Here is an 18272-nt window from a genome sequence, read left to right as displayed (position 1 = left end):
CCTACTATCAGCAGTACTGGCTACTGCCGCGAAACAGCTTGTGAGTGAAGAATCATTCCGCTGGGCATCAGTGGCAAGGGCACGTCAGGGAACTTTGACTCCACCCGCGTCCTCTGAACACCACTCACACTCTACCCCATCGCGCCACTAGATGGCCACCTGTCCTGTGCCTTGGTGACAACACAAGCAGAAAAACATTGGGGTGATTATTTAATCAATACATCAGAACACAAGTCAGTTAATGGAGCGTTTTCAACCTCCAACACAGGGATCACACTCTCCCCAGCCAGTCTGGACCAAACACAAAGAACCACCACTCTAACCATGCCGCTCCAGTTTAGGATGAACACCAATCCACCTCCTATCACATGGAGTGTGGGATGAACCACCGCTCTAACCGTACAGCTCACGGCTTAGGATGAAATCTAGGAAGGCCAACAGTCGACCGGAAAACAACCTGTGATAAGATCTGACTGTACATGCACCTTATGTAACGGCATGCGCATACACCTCATTTCTATACCTCTTACCATCGCACTAGACTGACAGTAAGAGTTTTCATTTAGCGGCAAGACATCAGCCAGGATGCACTCTGTACTCTGTACTCTGTACTCTGCAGAATATAGTTATGAAAGAAAATATACTCCCGTAGCAACACACAATACTACACGAATCAGACTTCAATAAGCCCCACAAAATAGCCACTCACCTATGGTACTCAATAAGTCCCTGTGCAACACTCAACAGCCACATTATGCAGTATGACAACCTGACCAATTCGATTCAATATCCACATCTAACATTCATGAAAACAATAAATGTCGGTTCTAACCACCTAATTAGGATCACACTGGGTAACACTAACTACCCCGTCTAAACTACTTCCCTAGCGGAATGAAGGCTACATATATCTTCAGTCGCTTACCGATTTCATTGCGCACTCCACCGGAATAGACGACGCGTGCCCCCCTCCCCCTAACAAGCAGGTGATCCACCCTTTACCTATGTGGAAAAAAATAGAATGGTTAAGAGCATAACTTACAACAATGGTTTACAACAGTCAAGTGTGCAGCACGGAAAAATGGATAATAATAATATAACTTACCAAATGAAACAACGCAACCTACCTGACACGCTCCAATCGACAAGTCCACATGTCACATAACAACAAGGAACTATACAATTGTGCAAACTAACGAGCCCCCATGTCATGTACGAAGGTCAAACGACCGCACCTGAAGAGTATCTGGAGTAGGCTGTACATGAACAGAAACAGCCTCTCTCAGTAAATGTTTTCAAAATAGTCCCGGGCAGGTAGGTAATAACAAACACAAGACGTTTTCAAATGGTAAATTAAGGTTTTATTCAAATGTGGGGGTTTCAACCCACTGCCTTTTCCCAAAGGGAAAAGGGGATGTCGTCGGTGGGGATTTCAACCCACAACAATTAACAAACAGGGAGATATAAGGGGAGAACAAACAAGGGAAGTATAATAGTAAACAAGTCTGGACAAACACAAAGAACCACCACTCTAACCATGCCGCTCCAGTTTAGGATGAACACCAATCCACCTCCTCTCACAGGGAGTGTGGGATGAACCACCGCTCTAACCGTACAGCTCACGGCTTAGGATGAATCTAGGAAGCCAACAAGATCTACATACATATACTTTAAACATACAAGCTCACCTTCTTAAACATAGAAACACCACTCTACCCATGTGCAGGATGAATCCAAGGTGGCCAACGATATATACATCTCCCACAAACATGTAAACACAATGGCAACCTCACTCTACTCAAAGACTGAGCAATTGACTGAGAATGAGGCGCCGAGATGTGTGTGTGCCGTCAGGTATTTGACTACCCATCCCTCTTGAGCTGATTGCCAATCAGCTGTCATTCATTAGCAATCAGCACTCTTCAGTAGGGATGGGCAGCACCTGACAGGGAGAGAAGAGACAGCATTAGCTCTCATGTTTACACACACACATCATATACAAAACAACACATTAAAATATACTAACCTGATGTTCAGAAGGTGTCATAAATACAGTAATAATGGTAATGACCAACCCACGTACCCAAGGTACGTCACACCCTGTCATTGCAGATTCTCGTCCTGCAGTACATCAGGTCCATTTGTGAAGGCAACTTCCAGCTGTATGTGGAATCCCTGACACAGATCATGCCCTGGATGTTCGCGCTTGATCACACACACTACAGCAGATGGCTTCCCGTACACATCCGTGACATGATGACGCTTGCGGAAAGACACCCAGATGTCCTAGCAGAATTCAGGTCTGGACATTTTGTGGTACACAAAACCAGCAACACGTTTTCTGCCAGGTTCTGCCAGGTTCTGGTGGGGCTATTGGACTGACTGGCAATCCCGGAGCACTCAGAAGCTGGATGATAGCAGGGCCAGAAATCGCTAGGATCACTAAAGAGTTTGAAGAACTCAAAGCAACAGCGTGGACCTAGTGACTCTAGACACCATCACCATGACCAGCAACCTGCAGTGCAAGCAGCATTCCTGAAGGAGGTTAAGGCACTTGTGACTGTGCTGGAAGAGATGGGGAATCCATTTCTAGAACACAGCCAAGATCTTCTAGTCATTGACACAAGAGACATCATGGATACCAAAGTAGCCGACACTGTGAGAAGCATCAAGACCCTTGGTGAGGAGCAGTACACAGAGTTTGTGACACAAAGGCTGGAAAAGTGTACAACACACCTCTCACACAAACACTTCCAAATAACAAGTTGCCACTGTTCAGTAGGCCACCTGTCAAAGTCAAGTCAAAAGAGAAGGCACAACTTGCAGCACTGAAAAGTGACTGTGGACTTTTTTCAAGGCTGTACATCTCGTGCCAAACACGAGATGGAGACATCAACCATTTATTTTCCCATGAAAACCAGGCAGCACCCCCAGCTCTATCAACTGGAGGAAAACTTCTGTTTGGGGTTAAAGCAGATCTACTTCGCTGCCTGGAGTCAAATCTGCTGGAAAACAAGAGTGTCCCTGAGTCTGATGCAGTGATTCTAGATGGTGCAGCTGTAGTTCAAATGCTTAATCCAAAGACATCAAGAACATTCCAGGAGTATGGTGAAACAGTGTTTGCACCATACATCTCTGCTCAACTAGAGGTAAGCGCCCGTGTTGACCTTGTCTGGGATGTATACCTGTCTGCCAGCCTGAAATCCTCCACAAGACAGAAGAGGGGAAAAGGCACAAGGAAAAGAGTGGCTCCCCTCACTGTCCCCTCACTGTGATGCCCAAGAACTGGAAAGACTTCCTTCGGTGTGATGAAAACAAAACATAGTTGTTTTCCTTCCTGACACAAGAAGCCGTACATCTGCCTCTAGCACAGGGCAAGGAACTGTACGCAACAGATGGAACTGGAGTCCTCTGCTTTCCTGCTGACTCGTGTGGCCTGCCTTGCCCCATGTACGCAGGAGGAGGCTGACACTCGGCTTCTTCTGCATGTGGCAGATGCTGTGCAGAAGGGTTGTAGGAAAGTGACCATACGCACTGTTGACACAGATGTTGTGGTTTTGGCAGTGTCTTCTTTTAGCAGAATAGCTCCTGATGAACTGTGGGTTTCCTTTGGTGTTGGGTCGAGTTTCCGGTTCATTGCCATTCATCAAATGGTTGCCACAATGACTCCAGTCAAGTGTCTGACTCTCCCTGTCTTTTATGCTTTCACTGGGTGCGACACTGTCTGCATTTGCTGGCAGAGGAAAGAAGAGTGCCTGTGAGACTTGGAAGTCTTTCCCAGAGGTCACTGATGCTTTCCAGGAACTCCTGTGCATGCCAAGTGAGGTCAGTGAAGATTCAAGGGTACTTCTGGAACGATTTGTGGTGCTTATGTATGACCGAACCAGTGAGAGCATGGATGTGAATGACGCCAGGAAACAGCTCTTCTCCCAGAAGTCCAGGACATTAGAGAACATCCCTCCAACCCAGGCCGCCCTCATACAGCACATCAAGCGGACTTGCTATCGGGCCAACATTTGGAACCAGTCACTGGTCCTGGATCCAGAGATGCCAGAATTAGGCTTGCACGTTGGCACAAAAGCTTGCACGTTGGCGGCAGGGTCCATCGCAAATTAGTTAGTTATATTAGTATATTAGTATTGGTATTAGTATATTAGTTAGTTATATGGCGGCGTTAAGTGATGCGGCGATGCGGCATTAACCAACAACATTAACCAACAACGAGGCACAACGAGGCATTGAGGCATTAACCAACGAGCACCTCTCAAGAGCACCTGGGGGAGCCTCATGCGCATGCACTGCCGCGGTCACTCTCTGCCGCGTCCTCTCTGCCGCGGGGCGTGTGCTAGGGCGGTCACGTGGCCGTGTGGCCAATCAGGGAAACGCTGAACGAAAAGCTGAACACAAGTTGGTTGCCTTTAATATTCACGCCTCCCGGGCCTCAGAGGTCAAATCTGACTTCCCTCCACATCTGAAAATAAACCTCATGGTATAAACTTACTATGGTAGAAGTTTCATGCTTTTATGAAAAAGTGCACAATTGTTCTGCTATCCGCTGTACTAAAGTAGAAGAAGTATTTCACAAACATTTAAAAAAATGCAACAGTGCTACAGTGCATAAAAGAGCTCAGTGCTCCATTTAACCCATTTAGACTTAAAACGCCTGGTAATAATGCTTTATATAGCATATACACACAAATGTGTTTCCCGGTTTCAATGGGTTAAAGTGCATATTGCCTTAAAGTGCCTGTCGGCTAGTGCTAGCCCTAAGTGCCTGTGCATTAGGGCTTGAGTTCAGGTGACGGACAACCTCGGGATATGTGCTATTCTTAAAACGAGATGTCCTACACCTGAGACTTTGGAGTCTTCTATCTTGTAGAGGGAAGGGGGTTAAAGAGGACATGACCGATGTACTTGGTGAATTTGTCCACGACTCATCTCTGCCCCTGTTCTGCCAGGTGACCCCGGTGGTGCCGCTGTCCAACGACTCCTGGTCCATGTCGTTCGCCAAGTACCTGGAGCTGCGCTTCTACGGCCACCAGTACACCAGGAGAGCCAACGCTGAGCCCTGCGGACACTCCATCCACAAGGACTACCACCAGTACTTCTCCTACAACCAGATGGTGGCGTCCTTCAGGTCAGGACAGGGTTCATCTTGTTCAGTCATTCATCCATTGCTTCAAGAATCCATCCATCCATAATAATGGAATAGAATAGAAATACTTTTATTATCCCGAGGGAAATTTGACACTGCAAATCGCTCAACATTAAACATTTAGACAGAACAGGTCATGAATAAGAATAACAAAACAAATCAAATTGCCTAAGATAAGAATAGAATAAAATATAATAAAAATGGAATAAAATATACAGTAAATAAATACAGTAAAAATATACTGAGGTCTTCAGTGCTGCATTTAGGTAGTGTGAGCCTAGCACTGAACATGCTCCTCCTGTCAGCCAAGTCTGTGTATAGTGGGTGGGAGGGGTTTTTCCTGATGGCCTGGAGCTTAGCAAGGCTCCTCCTCTCCGCCACCCTCGCTAGGGAGTCCAGCTCCACCCCAACCACGCTACTGGCCTTCCTGACCAGCTTATCCAGTCTGTTGGATGAGGTGTGCTGTTATCAAACAATAATGCATGCAGTGAGGGCTAATTACCATCATGTTTAACCCTTTAATCGCCAAGGAATGTGTTAGAAATGTGTAAAGAAACTTGAAACTTGAAACATGAAGGACGACTTTAGACGTCATTCCTCGCCATGCGTAATCTGCCAATGACATCGTACAGCGTCTTTGAGATCAATATTTCAAAAATCTGTCATGGCAATCATATTTCACCCACGGAGACTTGAGATCTCCTGTAGATCTCCTCTCAACTCTCCAACGGTTCAAGACCGCCATCTGGTGGCCGATCGGCGAATCGCCAAAACCGGAAGTGAGCGGCAGGAAGTGGTGCTCACCCATATTTCGTCCGGCCACTCGCTATTGCTCCCGGGGCTCCATCTCGACACACTGGATAATCGATTAGTTGCCCTAACTCAATAAATAACATGATTTGGACGTATATAGTATTATACAACCTGGAACTGGACCAACTAGATCGACATCCCATAATAGCGAACTTGCTGCTCCACGCTGATCGCCCAACGCTACGAGGAAGCTGCAGTGAGTTTCAGCGTGTTTGATTATTATTATACATACAAACTGCTCTGATCAACATATCACCCATTCTACATAAATTATTTAACGTCGGCCACGGACTTATAAACACCCCCCCCCCCCCCTCCGGTCACCAGCAGATGATGAGGCATGACGTTTAGGACCTTGTACAATTGAAATTTTTTATCTGACGTCAATCGGTATCAAACTACATTTGATGATCTAATGTATTTATGTCTATGACTCACGTTCTATGGAATGCTGCAGAAAACGATAAAAACATATTTATACTTTAGACCATATTTTAGTATGAATGTGTGAATGAAAACGTAGAACGTTGCTACATCCTAAACGATAGATACTTGATGTTGAATGGGCCATAGTAATGTCAATTTAGCAATACAATTTAAAAAGTTATAGCCCTGCAAAGAAGGGGAACATCTCCATAGACAAATAGAGCTGGCAGAGGATGGTATAAGGATGGATATAAGCGTGGCAGAGAAAGGGTTAAACAACAACATCATGGAATTTGATAAACAAAAACATAAAGGAGCCCTCAGTGTTGCGAAATTTCCTATATGGTTTATTGAAGGTTCCCAACCACAGCCAAAAGAAAATCGAGGATGCAGCCTTTTTTTAATTGTATGCACCAAATTATGCACCAAAGCTATGGACATTAGAGAAGCTAGATCACTAAATATATTTTCAAAAGTAAGCTAAAAACATACCTCTTCACCTTAAGGTGCTCCCATAGTCGAGCAGACTGTACACAGAGCAACTCCGCGGAGGTCCGCGCGGACTCAAAGGGAGTCAAAGCAGACCCACAGCAGAGTGCAAAGTGCGAAGCTCCTATTTTCTGACGCGCGGACGTCCGCTGAGATCAAAAGCTCAAAGAGTCCGCGCGGCCCTCCGCGGAGTCTGCTCTGTGTACAGTCTGCTCGACTATGGGAGGGCCTTTAGCCTTCACCTTAGCCTACACTCTGCCACTTAGACTCATTACATCCACACTATGATTATTGTACTGTAAATGAGAGCTATTTTATTGCACTGATTTTATTCTGTTTGCACTTCATGCATTGCTTTTTGTTTATGCTCATTTTATGCCTATGTCTCCATTTCTGATGTGAAGCACCTTGGGCTGCAATTCTTGTATGAAAGATGCTATACAAATACAGTTTTTAATTTTTATTATTATTATAATACCCAGCCCTGCTCATGACATCCTTGTAGAAAGGTTTTAATATTGTTTTCTTTCCTCTCTCTTCTCCTCAGCTATATCTCTGTGAGGCTGCTGGAGATCTGCCTTCCTCCTCCCAAGATGTTCATCAGGAACCTGGGGCCTTCTAAAGCCAACATGCAGCAAGACCTCAAGGACCTCTCACTAAAGTAACTACCGTACACCAAATAAGACCTCAAGGACCTCTATCTAAAGTAACTACCGTACACACCAAATAAGACCTCAAGGACCTCTCACAAATAAGACCTCAAGGACCTCTCACTAAAGTAACTACCGTACACCAAACAAGACCTCAAGGACCTCTCACTAAAGTAACTACCGTAGACACCAAACAAGGCCTCAAGGACCTCCCACTAAAGTAACTACCGTACACAAAACAAGACCTCAAGGACCTCTCACTAAAGTAACTACCGTACACCAAACAAGACCTCAAGGACCTCTCACTAAAGTAACTACATCACACCAAACAAGACCTCAAGGACCTCTCACTAAAGTAACTACCGTACACCAAACAAGACCTCAAGGACCTCTCACTAAAGTAACTACATCACACCAAACAAGACCTCAAGGACCTCTCACTAAAGTAACTACATCACACCAAACAAGACCTCAAGGACCTCTCACTAAAGTAACTACATCACACCAAACAAGACCTCAAGGACCTCTCACTAAAGTAACTACATCACACCAAACAAGACCTCAAGGACCTCTCACTAAAGTAACTACATCACACCAAACAAGACCTCAAGGACCTCTCACTAAAGTAACTACATCACACCAAACAAGACCTCAAGGTCCTCTCACTAAAGTAACGACATCACACCAAACAAGCATGAAAGACCATTTCCTCAAGTCAAGTGTTCCTTTATTAATCCCCTTGGGGAAATTCCGTCCACTGATTACTATACAAAGGCTTGTCCACTAAGCACACAGGAAGGACATCCAAACTCCTTTTTAATCTGTGATCTGGACCTTTCTTGCATATAGTCTGACCCCCCACCCCACTCTCTCCCCAGAGTGACTCAGGTGTACCTGGCCATAGACGACCGCCTCACCTCCCTGAAGACGGACACCTTCAGCAAGTCACGGGAAGAGAAGATGGAGGACCTGTTTGCTCAGAAAGACGTAGGTTCCTCTCTTCAGTCCGTGTTGTTTCTGTTCCCCAGCGTGTGTTTCAGCTCCAGTGATGATGTGTATGTGTGTAGATGTAGGAGGCGGAGCTGGATAGAGAAGCTGCAGTGATGATGATGTGTATGTGTGTGTAGATGGAACATGATGATGTGTATGTGTGTGTAGATGGAGGAGGCGGAGCTGAGCAGCTGGATAGAGAAGCTGCAGTGATGGAACATGATGAAGTGTGTGTAGATGGAACATGATGATGTGTATGTGTGTGTAGATGGAACATGATGAAGTGTGTGTGTGTAGATGGAACATGATGATGTATGTGTGTAGATGGAACATGATGAAGTGTGTGTAGATGGAACATGATGATGTGTGTGTGTAGATGGAACATGATGATGTGTGTGTGTAGATGGAACATGATGATGTGTGTGTAGTTGGAACATGATGAAGTGTGTGTAGTTGGAACATGATGAAGTGTGTGTAGATGGAACATGATGAAGTGTGTGTAGATGGAACATGATGAAGTGTGTGTAGATGGAACATGATGAAGTGTGTGTAGATGGAACATGATGAAGTGTGTGTAGATGGAACATGATGAAGTGTGTGTAGATGGAACATGATGAAGTGTGTGTAGATGGAACATGATAATGTATGTGTAGATGGAACATGATGAAGTGTGTGTGTGTGTGTGTGTGTGTGTAGATGGAACATGATGAAGTGTGTGTGTAGTAGTGTTGTCAAAAATATCGAAGTATCGATACATATCGATACTGAATATTTAAAACGGCTTCGATACTCATTTCCCGAAGTACCGATACTTTCTGCAGTATCGGTACCAGCTGGCTTGCTCCCGCAAGTTGTTGACAGACAGACGCGCTGCCAGAGCCTTGCCCTTCCGCCTCCTCCTCCTCCTCGCTCAGAGCAACAGACACAAGCTGCTGCAGCCTCCTCCCCCTCATGAAGTTGATGAAGTGTGTGTAGTTGGAACATGATGAAGTGTGTGTAGATGGAACATGATGAAGTGTGTGTAGATGGAACATGATGAAGTGTGTGTAGATGGAACATGATGAAGTGTGTGTAGATGGAACATGATGAAGTGTGTGTAGATGGAACATGATGAAGTGTGTGTAGATGGAACATGATGATGTGTGTGTGTGTAGATGGAACATGATGAAGTGTGTGTAGATGGAACATGATGAAGTGTGTGTAGATGGAACATGATTAAGTGTGTGTAGATGGAACATGATGATGTGTGTGTAGTTGGAACATGATGATGTGTGTGTGTAGATGGAGGAGGCCGAGCTGCGCAGCTGGATAGAGAAGCTGCAGGCGCGGCTGCAGTCCTGTGGTGTGGACTCCCCCCAGCAGCTCCAGGCTGTTCTGGAGTCAGTGGTGATGAAGAAGCAGAGCCTGTGTGAGACGCTACAGTCGTGGAACAGCAGGTCAGAGAACTGAGAACTGAATGAGTGAATGGCTGCATTTCTAAGATACGATGGGATAACATATTCCTCTATTGACCCCCTTGAGTAAATCCGGGCATCATAGCAGCATGGGGAAGGGGGTACAGGTATGGGCAGGGTAATAGTAGAAAGACACAAATAATCAAATCAGATCTGAATAAACAAATAAAATGAGAAGAATAAACAGTGTAAACTATATAATTAACTCTGAATTAGGGATGTCCGATATTATCGGCCTACCGATATTATCGGCCGATATTGGCATAAAAATGTGATATTGGAAAATATCTGTATCGGTTTTCAAATCTTTTTTATTTTAATTTTTTTTATTTTTATTTTTTTATTTTCTCTTTTTTTACATGAAACAAGACAAACAATACAGTAACAGTAATAATCAACAATAACTCACAGGACAATAACAGAAATAATAATAACAATAATGACAGTCCAGTAATTAAATCAGAATGAAAATAGACTAAAAGACATAAAAATAATAAATACAATACCATGGACATTCGCTCGCTCCCCCCCCCCCCCCCCTCAGGACCCCTATACATCCACTACTTCATTCAACACCAGAAAACTCCAAATTTATATGCGTTCCTTTATCTTATCCACCACAGCTATCCAGACTGCGATGCTGGCTTCATTAACACCTAAAATTCGCGCAGTAGATATCTCTAGATAAATCACATCGAGATAGGTGAGAATCCATACCTTCGGCCACATTTTATCCGGTTGAATCCAGCGTGACGCTATCAACTTTTTGGCAGCTGTAAGACCCGCCAAAATGAGTCTCTTTACATGTACAGAGGTTGATAACTGAGAAACATCATTCAACAACAGTACAGAAGGCAGTGTCGGTATATGGTCAGAGATAAAATCTCTGATAATTGAGTGGTAACATTTTCCCAAAAAGTCTCAACAGGAGGGCATTCCCAATACATATGCATATATGTACCAATAGCACCGTTTGAACACAAGGAGCATCGAGAGTCAGGTCTGAGACCCATTAGGTACAATCGTCTAGGGGTCCGGTAAGTCCTATGAACAAAGTTAAGATTAATCTGTTGGTGATCTGGGTTGCGTGATGATAGCCGAACATAATTTTTTTTTTTTTTATAATTTTTTTTTACATTTATTTAACCTTTATTTACCCAGGCAAGCAAGTAAGAACACATTATTATGTCAAAGTATGCATAATGTTGTGTTAATTACGCGACAAGAGATATGTAATGTTAATTACCTGAAATTATTCCGTTTTTTTGGGGGGGGAATCCCTGCATATATCGGTATCGTTGATATAGGTTGATATCGGAAATTAAGAGTTGGACAATATCGGTATATCGGTATCGGTAAAAAAGCCAATATCGAGCATCCCTACTCTGAATACTTATAGCACCTTTCTAGCACTTTACAATGGAATGACTGCATACTGTACATATGAACTGGAGTTCAATTAAAGATAGGCTCAGTGTCTAGTCTACCTTGTCTTTTCATCTGTAGTAAATTGACGCCGTCTGTCTGTCTGTCTGTCTGTCTGTCTGTCTGTCTGTCTGTCTGTCTATCTGATCCCAAAGGCTACAGGACCTGTTCCAGCAGGAGAAAGGCAGGAAGCGTCTGTCTGTCCCACCCAGCCCGGGCAGACACAGACAGACGGCGACTGAGGACAGTAAGGTTAGTCACTCTTCTGTTTTAAGGTCTCTGGAAAGTCGTATATGTGAATCTTCATTTCAAAGTAGCAAGGTGATTGTTACAAAGGATCAGATTAAACCGAATATATATATTTATTGATTGATATATATTGCATAGTATTTGTATATCGTTTGATATCCCTTGTATATTCCTTGTACATATACACGGAATATCCCTTTAGCCTAGTACAGACCATAATATTTCATTCTCCTATTGGACAGCGGTCCACAGGCGCCAGGGCCATGCCTCCAGAGTCAGGTTCAAAGCCACCGTCAAGACATGTCTGTACATGCCCGGCCTTGCCCAAGAATACGAGACAGAAATGAGGTTGGCACTAGTTTGTTCGCCGTGCATATAGATGTGGCGCAGGTGAATACAGAAGAAATTAGGAACTAAAGTTGAAGCCTCACCCACGATACTCCGTGCGGTGAAGTATGGCCTGTTTGGCCCCAAAGAGAGCATTGAGACCGCGTGCGAATTAATAACTGAAGTGTCAGAGTTTGGCGCTATACCGTCGAGTGCGACATATTTCTATTAAGTCAGTAATAGTCTATTTGTGTATAGTGTATCGTGCGGCTAAAGTTCTACAGTGACCAGCATCACCAACGCTTCCTCGTACCAGCTAGAGTGCTTATCCAGGCTGGGCTGCTTTCATGGCGCTTTCACCCGAGGAGACCTAGACGAGGATCGTGTGGACATGTACACTGGATTAATCTACCCGACGACTGCATAGCCATTTACGGCTGGATTATATTCGTTTTGGTCCTGTGATTTATGGAGCGGAGAATCGCCGACGCCTACACGTGTGTGGGATTTACCCTGTGAGGAGCCACGTCGAGTCTGCGCCTCAGAGAGCCTGAGGCAGGCTAGCTTTCTTCACTGTGGAGCTACAGTCTACGGAGAACAGCTGTATTCGTCTGTGGATCAAGAGACTATTGCACCGTCTCCTGTACTTGGAGTCTCCTTAGTCATCGTTGACCAGACTCTCTACTACCGACAGATCCTCTACCCCTGCTGGCTTACAACCGGGGGGACCCTTCAGTATCTCCCGCTATATATTACCAGTGCACCATAGATATAATTCCCTAAGATTCAGGTCGTATAATTACCTCCTGCGTAATCAGAGAATGGACATTCATTATTGATTTGCCTACGCACATTCCTTTGCCTTACAAGTGCATTCAAAGTATAATAGAGAAGTATATTATGTACCTTTTGCTGCAATAAATACTTAATTATAACTTTGTGTGGAACCGATTTATTGTGGGAAGTGTTCATCATATTTATATATCATGTACTGTATGGCCAGTAATTAAAGTACATAAAGCGGTAGTGGTTTAATGATACCATACTTATCAATACAGTCAGGGAATTGTACCCCTCAGTTACAGTGATGATTTCAGCCACATTCAGTGGCACATTTAGTTTGACGTAGTCGTCATGGTAACATTCCATCTCTGTGACCGACAGACGAGTGCCCTGGAATCCTCCCCTCGCAACCCCTCCCCCGTGGTGCTCAACGGTGAGAAAGGTGAGACTCTCCGCTCACGCCTGCAGCCACTATACTTTAGCGAATGAAAATGTGACCCTGACTCTGAGGGGCGTGTCTGTGTGTTTGATTGACAGAGGACCGTCACCTCAGCACCCTCCCCTCCAGCTCTTCCATGCTGCCTTCGCCGGGGGAACCGGGCGCTGAACCCCTCACCTCTGGACCCTCCTTCCCCGACCAGGACTCTGTCAGCATCCCAGAAGGTATGCGCACACACACACACACACACACACACACACAGAGGAAACAGTACAATCCCCTTATGTGTCTTTCTTGTGACAGTAGGAAGGTTGAGTGGGGGAGACACGGGAGAGAAGGTTCTGGCTAGATTTGATCCAGAGGCCAAAGTCTAATCATGGAACATCTGGGCTAAACACATCCTCAGGGCTAAACACAACATCTGGGCTAAACACATCCTCTGGGCTAAACACAACCTCTGGGCTAGACACAACAGCTGGGCTAAACACAACCTCTGGGCTAAACACAACAGCTGGGCTAAACACAACCTCTGGGCTAAACACAACCTCTGGGCTAAACACAACAGCTGGGCTAAACACAACCTCTGGGCTAAACACAACAGCTGGGCTAAACACAACCTCTGGGCTAAACACAACAGCTGGGCTAAACACAACCTCTGGGCTAAACACAACCTCTGGGCTAAACACAACAGCTGGGCTAAACACAACCTCTGGGCTAAACACAACATCTGGGCTAAACACAACCTCTGGGCTAAACACAACCTCTGGGCTAAACACAACCTCTGGGCTAAACACAACAGCTGGGCTAAACACAACCTCTGGGCTAAACACAACCTCTGGGCTAAACACAACCTCTGGGCTAAACACAACATCTGGGCTAAACACAACCTCTGGGCTAAACACAACCTCTGGGCTAAACACAACCTCTGGGCTAAACACAACATCTGGGCTAAACACAACCTCTGGGCTAAACACAACCTCTGGGCTAAACACATCCTCTGAGCTAAACACAACATCTGGGCTAAAAACAAGCTCTTGTCCCGTAACCATGGTGACTTTTCTCCAACTACGTATCCTTTCTAAACAACCATGTCGCTTTGTTGTCAGATGTGTTTGATGGACACCTGCTGGGCTCCAATGACAGCCAGGTTAAGGAGAAGTCCACCATGAAGGCCATCCTGGCCAACCTGCTCCCAGGAAACAGCTACAACCCCATCCCTGTGCCTTTGTAAGTAGTGTGTTCACTCTGCACCTCACATCATCACTGTGTTGCTCGATAGCTACTACTAGCGGGCCGGGCGTTCTCATTTATCAGGTATCTGTTTTAGCTTATCACAGATTTGTTGATGGAGAATATAGGAGAGAGAAAAAAACAAGAAAGTACAAATAAAACACTTCCAGAACAAATGGATTAATTAATTAATTCATGAATTTGTCTTTAATTAATGTGTGAATGAACGAATGAATAAACAAAGCCCTTCTGAATATGGTGAAATGTATTACAGTTTTCCCCCATATTGCCCAACCCTACCTACCGCTAGTTATGTCTGTTTATCTGCCTTCATAAACACAATTCTGGATGTCCCTTAGCCCCTTTCGTGACTGTGATGCACGCCAACAAGATTTGACCGAGTTAATCCACAGTTCCTTGCTCCCTCATAGGAAACCATCCTATTTTAACTCTGAAGAACTGGTCCGACGCGAAACGTTCGTTATAAAAGTATCGCAGAGAAATTTCAAATGTACTCGCAGTTGGTCTTGGACAGAAAAACGCAATGGTTTGAAAGCTTGGCGTTGCTAATAAACATTTAAAAAAAATTATAAACGTGTAAACATCACCGAGACAGCAGTGCAGCTCTGCAAATATACCCTACTCCTCATTGCGGCGTTCGGGGGGGGGGGGGGCAGCCATACGTTCTTCACTGTTTACACGTTTATAAATATTATTTTAAATGTTTATTAGCAACGCCAAGCTTTCAAACCATTGCATTTCTCTGTCCAAGACCCTCGTGCAACTGTGAGTACCTTTGAAATTTCTCTGCGATACTTGTATAACGAACGTTTCACATCGGACCAGTTCTTCAGAGTTAAAATAGGATGGTTTCCTATGGGGGAGCAAGGGACTGTGGAATCACTCGGCCAAACCTTGTTGGCGTGCATCACAGTCACGAAAGGGGCTAGATGTCCCTGTGTGTGTTGTGGTGCTGACTGCTGTGTTGTGGTGCTGACTGCTGTGTTGTGGTGCTGACTGCTGTGTTGTGGTGTTGACTGCTGTGTTGTGGTGCTGACTGCTATGTGATGTATGTGATGTGTGTTCTACTTGACACAGTGACCCAGACAAACACTATCTGATGTATGAACATGAGCGGGTGCCCATCGCTGTGTGTGAGAAGGAACCCAGCTCCATCATAGCCTTCGCTCTCAGGTAATCTCCTTCCCCTCTCTTTCTCTCTCTTTCTCTATCCTTCTGTTTCTCTTTCTCTCTCTCACTTTTTTTCTCTCTCTCACTTTTTCTCTCTCTCTCGTTTGTTTAGTCTCAGTGCTTCTACTTTTCTCACTGTAGTGCTGAGCTGCACTGTAGTTTTTAGGGGGAGGAGGGATTAAATAAAGTATATAAATATAAATATAGGAATAAATAATAATAATTGTATGTATAATAAGTGTCACATATTGGTCGACTTTGTTTCAAAAGGTAATTTCTTTAAATTAGAAACGGTTAATAATCTTTCCCGAAGACAACACAGTTTAACGTAGTTGGAACCTTATATCTAACCACATGACATGTTTTAAACAACAAGTTAATGCATCTCCTGTAACCCTCCAGCTGCAAGGAGTACAAGACGGCCCTGGAGGACCTGTCCAAGGTGTCCGTGAAGGCAGGAGGAGACGAGAGCATCCAGAGTATCGGGTAAAGTCTCTTTTTCAATAAGATACAAAGTGCATTTGGAATTGGAATAGAACCCTCACTGTTCATCTGGGCTTGGAAAAGGCACAATGGTACTGTACACAGTGGCCCATGTACTGTATATTGTACGTAACTCTGAAAGCTCCTCTTCTTCCGTGTCCTTGTAGTGCCGGAGAGAGCCGGACTAAGAACAGTCCTGCCAAGCCCGGCGATGTCACCTCGTCCCAGATGAACCGCAGCGGCACAGAGGCCGACCCTCTCAGTAGGTGTCCTCTCTCTGGGTCAGAGGTCACATGACACCTCACCTTTGTTTACATTTACCTTTAACGTTTCTTACATAAAAATGTCTTATTCGGTACTGAACTGATCATTTAACCTGTTCCACCCGACGGGACCGGATCCGGTCCCAAAATGGCATCTGGTCATAAATCAATATTTTTGTGTTGCAAAAAATTGGCGATTTGGTGAAGTATTAACATCACTAACATGTCACAAAAGCATGTAGAATGTATATTATCATCAATACGTTAGTTTAGCAATAGGTTAAAAGTGCCATTAGATAGTTTTAAGTTTTCGATTTACTGAAGTCTATTGTGAGACGGCGACCATTTTGGACATTTTTAACCATGGGAATTGTAGTTTTTTGCTGCCATTTTGTGGAGGGCATCTATATGGAAGCAAATGAGTGACAGAAGTATTTGAATTTGATCAGACACCGAATTTATAGCATTGAAAATAATTACTTTGAAAACATGTATCTGAATTTTTTCAGACACCGAATTTATAGCATTGAAAATAATTACTTTGAAAACATGTATCTGAATTTTTTCAGACATCGAATTTATAGCATTGAAAATAATTACTTTGAAAATCATGTATCTGAATTGTTTTGCTCCGAATTTAAATATGTGAAATAAAAATTCAGTGTTTAAAATTCAATGTAAAAAATTCGAATGCATAATAAAATTCAATGTAAAAAAAATCGATGCATAATTGCGGTGTGTAAAATTCAATGTAAAAAATTCGATGCATAATTGCGGTGTATAGAATTCGATGTAAAAAAACATCATCCGGGCTACCCAGACAGGATAAGCAATCAAGCCTGGATGCAATCGAACTGACTTCTGGCCTGACTTCTGGCCTATCACTGCACGGCTTTGTCAGTCATGTGATCACACCAACCCGGGAGAAAGATGGCAGTATATATACATACAGTGGGGAGAGAATATATACATACGGTGGGGAGGAGACTGTACATTAGGAGGGGGTGGGTGGGTGGGAGAGAAATATACATATGGTGGGGAGAGAATATATACATACGGTGGGGAGGAGACTGTACATTAGGAGGGGGTGGGTGGGAGAGAAATATACATACGGTGGGGAGAGAATATATACATACGGTGGGGAGAGAATATATACATACGGTGGGGAGAGAATATATACATACGGTGGGGAGAGAATATATACATACGGTGGGGAGGAGACTGTACATTAGGAGGGGGTGGGTGGGTGGGAGAGAAATATACATATAATAGACAGTCTCCTCCCCACCGTATGTATATATTCTCTCCCCACCGTATGTATATTTCTCTCCCACCCATATGTATATTTCTCTCCCACCCACCCCCTCTTAATGTACAGTCTCTTCCCCACCGTATGTATATATTATCTCCCCACCATATGTATATTTCTCTCCCACCCACCCTTCCGCGTAAACCGAATGCGGAAGGACAACTGCCTTGGGGAAAGTATTCATGCAGCCCGCGTGATGGTTTTTTACATCGAATTCTATACACCGCAATTATGCATCGAATTTTTTACATTGAATTTTATACACCGCAATTATGCATCAAATTTCTTACATTGAATTTGATTATGCATTCGAATTTTTTACATTGAATTTTAAACACTGAATTTTAATTTCACATAGGTAAATTCGGAGCAAAAAAATTCAGATACATGATTTTCAAAGTAATTATTTTCAATGCTATAAATTCTGTGTCTGAAAAAATTCAGATACATGTTTTCAAAGTAATTATTTTCAATGCTATAAATTCGGTGTCTGAAGAAATTCAGATACATGTTTTCAAAGTAATTATTTTCAATGCTATAAATTCGGTGTCTGAAAAAATTCAGATACATGTTTTCAAAGTAATTATTTTCAATGC

At 43.9% G+C, this 18272-nt stretch overlaps 1 protein-coding gene across 5 annotated transcripts in view; it reads left to right on the top strand.

The window, feature by feature from the left end:
- Positions 1 to 18272, top strand: part of pikfyve (phosphoinositide kinase, FYVE finger containing) — a 232760-nt gene that overhangs the window by 204977 nt on the left and 9511 nt on the right. For all 5 annotated transcript variants that reach the window (XM_084310464.1, XM_084310462.1, XM_084310463.1 and 2 more), the window contains 11 exons: positions 4959 to 5137; positions 7431 to 7544; positions 8412 to 8520; positions 9805 to 9959; positions 11558 to 11654; positions 13143 to 13203; positions 13299 to 13424; positions 14307 to 14427; positions 15529 to 15624; positions 16024 to 16107; positions 16272 to 16366. In XM_084310464.1, coding sequence (XP_084166590.1) covers positions 4959 to 5137; positions 7431 to 7544; positions 8412 to 8520; positions 9805 to 9959; positions 11558 to 11654; positions 13143 to 13203; positions 13299 to 13424; positions 14307 to 14427; positions 15529 to 15624; positions 16024 to 16107; positions 16272 to 16366 — 1237 coding nt within the window. The remainder of the gene's footprint in view (positions 1 to 4958; positions 5138 to 7430; positions 7545 to 8411; positions 8521 to 9804; positions 9960 to 11557; positions 11655 to 13142; positions 13204 to 13298; positions 13425 to 14306; positions 14428 to 15528; positions 15625 to 16023; positions 16108 to 16271; positions 16367 to 18272) is intronic.

The sequence above is a fragment of the Notolepis coatsorum genome (assembly GCF_963971535.1).
Source record: "Notolepis coatsorum genome assembly, chromosome: 3".
Classification (NCBI taxonomy): domain Eukaryota; kingdom Metazoa; phylum Chordata; class Actinopteri; order Aulopiformes; family Paralepididae; genus Notolepis; species Notolepis coatsorum.
This window is presented reverse-complemented; position numbering and strand designations above follow the sequence as displayed.